The following is a 3,987-nucleotide window of genomic DNA, read 5'->3' as shown; positions in this document are numbered from 1 at the left end:
AAGGGATCTTGGAGTCATTATTGACTCCAAGACGAACATGAGCCGCCAATGCCAGACTGCAGCCAGCAAGGCCAGCCACACCTTGTCATGCATCCAAAGATGCATCTCAAGCTGGTCCAGAGAGGTAATACTCCACCTCTATGTGACACTGGTCAGGCCACAGTTGGAGTACTGCGTCCAGTACTGGGCACTGCACTTTAAAAAGGAAGTGGCCAGCCTGGAGAGGGTTCAGAGGAGGGCCACCCGCTTGGTGAGAGGGCTGCAGGACAGGCTCTACGAGGAGAGGCTGAGGGACCTGAACCTGTTCAGCCCCAGCAAGCGGAGGCTGAGGAGGGATTTGGTGGCTGCTTACAAACTCATCAGGGGAGATCAGCAGCAAATAGGAAGAGCCCTGTTCCCCCCAGCACCACCTAGGGTGACGAGGAACAATGGCCAGAAGCTGCTGGAGAATAGGTTCATGTTAGAGATTAAGAGGCACTATTTCACTGTTAGGGTGGCTAGGATCTGGAACCAACTTCCTAGGGAAGTGGTCCTTGCTCCTACCTTGGGTAAATTCAAAAAGAGGTTGGATGACCACTTGTCTGGGGTTGTGTGATCCCAGCGTGTGCTCCTGCCAGTGGCGAGGGGTCAGACTAGATGATCTGTTCAGGTCCCTTCTGACCCCAAACTACTATGAAACTATGGCACCATAGCAATGTCACTGTATGGTGATGTTTCAACGTGCCCCACTTGTCATAAAGTACTTCACTGAAGCAGTAACTAGAATACAGGTTCCCCCCACTTCCACAGGAGTACCTTATCCACAATACTATGCAGTCATTCTTTCTCTCTGGGTCTATAATTATTTCAGCATATACAAAAGGATCAGTTTCAGCAGGAGGATCTGAGGAATCTCAACAACCCCAGAACAGACTGTAGCCCAGTCCTAAGAGACCTGACACATTGGTTTAAATCACTGCTGTGGTATTTTGAATCTGGGTCCCTCGTATCTCAGGTGACCATTCTAAACACTAGGGTATACAATATTAAGATTGGGGGGGGGAAGAGAGAGAATCACTGCTTATTCTCTCTTCCTGGTTCTAGGAAAGGTATCTGAGGCTAAGAGTATTCTTTATATTTTGCCAAAATTACTTGCCAAATTTGAACCAAACTGCATTTATTCTCATATAATCCTAGCTATGATGTCTGCCTTAGGATCTGCAGCACAGAGAGCTCCTGATTAGACAGGTCTGCATTTCCCCATTTGTGCCACAGCCATGGTCTCCTGGGTGTGCAGGGGGTAATCCTTAATCTTTTATCAGGAGGTCATTATCTTTTTGTGAGTTTTCCTGTAAGTCATTAGGACCTGTGGGGGGAGGGTGCAGGGAGCTTATTAAATCTTGGTTCTTTTACATTCCCTCCTTTGATGTGTTAGTGGGCACCATGACATCCTAACCTGGGCAGTGCTTTCCATCTCAGGTGAATGGCTGTAACTGCACAAAAGCTGCTGGATCAGTTGCTGGAAACTCCAGAAACTCCTGGCTTCTGGAAGAGAATGGAACAGAGAAGAGAAAAAAAAAACAAGCAATGACGGACTAAAACACAAGACCTTCATGCTTATCTCATCTAAGTTGATCCAAGGAGTTGTACAAGGTCCACATTAAATGTTAGTTCAACCAATCACAACCCAGCATTCAGTTGTGGACAGACTAATCCACATACTATCCCATACATAGTTGGGAGAAATAAACTTTAACAAACCAGCCTTGGAGGATGGCTATCTAATAAGTTTGAACAGGAACCACAGGTAACAGAAACAGCAACCCAGCTATAGCAAAGGCCATGCTACAAGGCCATAGAGAAAAGGATGTGGCACCAGAAAAGGGATTTTTACAGGAAGGTGATTAATTCAGAATGGTGGGTGAGGATGATGAATCTGAGGGCGTTAGCCTGAACGATGAAAAAGCAAAGTGGGACTATAGGGAGATCACTGTAGCTGATATAGGAACATAATTAGAGTAGCTAGGGCAGAAAGGGAAGAGTGGGATCCAGAGAGGGTGTCAAAGATTGCAGCAGATGCATTTTTCAACACCCTAAATATGAGGATAAAAGAGTCAAGACGGTACCAAGGACATAGTGCTGGGAGTGAACATCATTATAAAATAATTGTCAATGATGGAGACCATGGGATGTGAGGGAGACAAAGATGAGGTTCGCTATTGATATGCAGTGTTCGAGCTAATGGTAGGACATATGAGAAGACAGGCCAGAGTCAAACAGTGGAAGGTGTGATTTATAGAATAACAATTAGACAGGAGTCCTTTGTGCTCCCTTACCTCTTTCACCAGTCACTTCAGGGTGGCTCTTTTGCATCCCCTTCTGCAGGGCTTTTACTTGCCTAATGTAAAATACCTTAAACAATGCCCCCTCCCCTCTGATTTTCTTGGCATGACTATTCAGAGTAATAGACCTTTCCCATTTGGTAAGCAGAGGAATTGACCAGTACACTGCTCTACAACTATGCCTGGCCTCCGGCAGGCTTTATTGCATCTCAGAGACACTGACCCACATTGGTTATGCCACAGAAAGGAGAGTGTTGTACCTAATATTACACTTTGCAGCTCATTTCTAGTATTTGGGAGCCTGAAAGCCCTATTCCCTTTGGTCATGCATGGAGTCTGGCTATCATCAGGATCTCAGTGAAGCTCAGAAAGCACATCCAGAAAATATAACCAGGGGCAGCATAAAAATCAAGCACATGAGTGGAGCTGGGAGAGCTCAACTCACTTGACTGCAAAAAGTTTCAGAGGACAGGGAATAAAATGATACATTAATGTCTGTCCCTCCTATTTGCACAAGCTGACATGATGAAGATGTGAATATGTGTAAAGAAGCTATTTGATTTCTGGAGATGGCATGAAGTATAAGCTGCTCCGGGTGGTGGGACATTTTAATTAGAGCAGTTTCTGGAGAGCCACTCTATCTAAAACACCACAGCATCACTTGTGCTAAGCCCCCATGTGTTTAAAAATAGCCGTGGGATACTTTAACTAAAGCTCATTCAATGAGCTTTAGCTGAAGTGCCTCTGTGACCATTTTGAAATGGAGGGGAGCTTAATATACATGACACTGCAGTGATGCGAAAGCACTCTAATTAGAATACAAAGCAGGCTCAATTAATCAAGTCTGGTCTGATGAGGGCATCTATAGGCAGTCCAAGTTACTAATGAAGGAGGTATATCTATATCAAGCATAGATTTCTCTCAGGCAGAACAATTCTGGATGGGTAACTGATGGAGGCACCTTCCTTGCTGTACGTGGTGCAGGTTGCAGGAGACATTAGTGGGAAACTATATGCTCTGTATGTATTACTCTGGTGATGAGATACGTTGCAGAGAACAGTTTAGACATGATCCCCTTACTGGGAAGACATCAAAGCCATTAAGGCTTCTAAGCACTGGCATTTCTGAGGCAGGCTGGAGGTCATCATACCTGAGGGTTCCTGAAATCCTGGGGTTTCTGGTATTAGTTTATGAGGAGTCACTGGGCCATTGGGTTTGTCAGAGCGACTGGGAGCAGTTGTGGGTTGCTGAGACAGCTGTGAAGGAAAAGTAAATAACATAGGATTCAGCCCATTTAGCTCCCTTCATTCCCTTTCCCCATGTCTCTCTGCTTGTTCTGATCCTCCCTCACCTCCAGTTCTCTCTCTCTCTCTCCGCTTCTCATACCTCAGTCTTTTCTTCTTCATCCTCATCCTCATCCACAAAAGCAAATGATTCACGCTTCCATCTGGGCATGGCCATCCACTGGCTTTTGCTGCTGCCATCATAGGGTGCCTCAGTCAGCTTCTGCTGCATCTCCTTGGAGAGATGCAAACGCCGCTCTGGGCTGATGTGTCTTTGGAGAAGGGCCTGCAGCTCCGACCGTTCCACTGAACCCAGCAGGATCATGGACTCTGCAAGAGGAAATTAGGGCTGTGCAAAGCTTCGACTTAATATTTGATTCGAC

General features: G+C 45.8%; 1 protein-coding gene across 1 annotated transcript in view; it reads right to left on the bottom strand.

Moving 5' to 3' along the window:
- CLCN1 (chloride voltage-gated channel 1) overlaps positions 1 to 3,987 on the bottom strand; it is a 106,609-nt gene that overhangs the window by 10,203 nt on the left and 92,419 nt on the right. Inside the window, exons 17-19 of the mRNA XM_019526678.1 lie at positions 3,708 to 3,934; positions 3,472 to 3,577; positions 1,436 to 1,524 (exon numbers count right to left, since the gene is read on the bottom strand). Of these exons, the coding sequence (XP_019382223.1) occupies positions 1,436 to 1,524; positions 3,472 to 3,577; positions 3,708 to 3,934 (422 nt within the window). The remainder of the gene's footprint in view (positions 1 to 1,435; positions 1,525 to 3,471; positions 3,578 to 3,707; positions 3,935 to 3,987) is intronic.

This window comes from Gavialis gangeticus, unplaced genomic scaffold (genome assembly GCF_001723915.1).
Source record: "Gavialis gangeticus isolate Ggan-Ray unplaced genomic scaffold, GavGan_comp1, whole genome shotgun sequence".
Classification (NCBI taxonomy): domain Eukaryota; kingdom Metazoa; phylum Chordata; order Crocodylia; family Gavialidae; genus Gavialis; species Gavialis gangeticus.
This window is presented reverse-complemented; position numbering and strand designations above follow the sequence as displayed.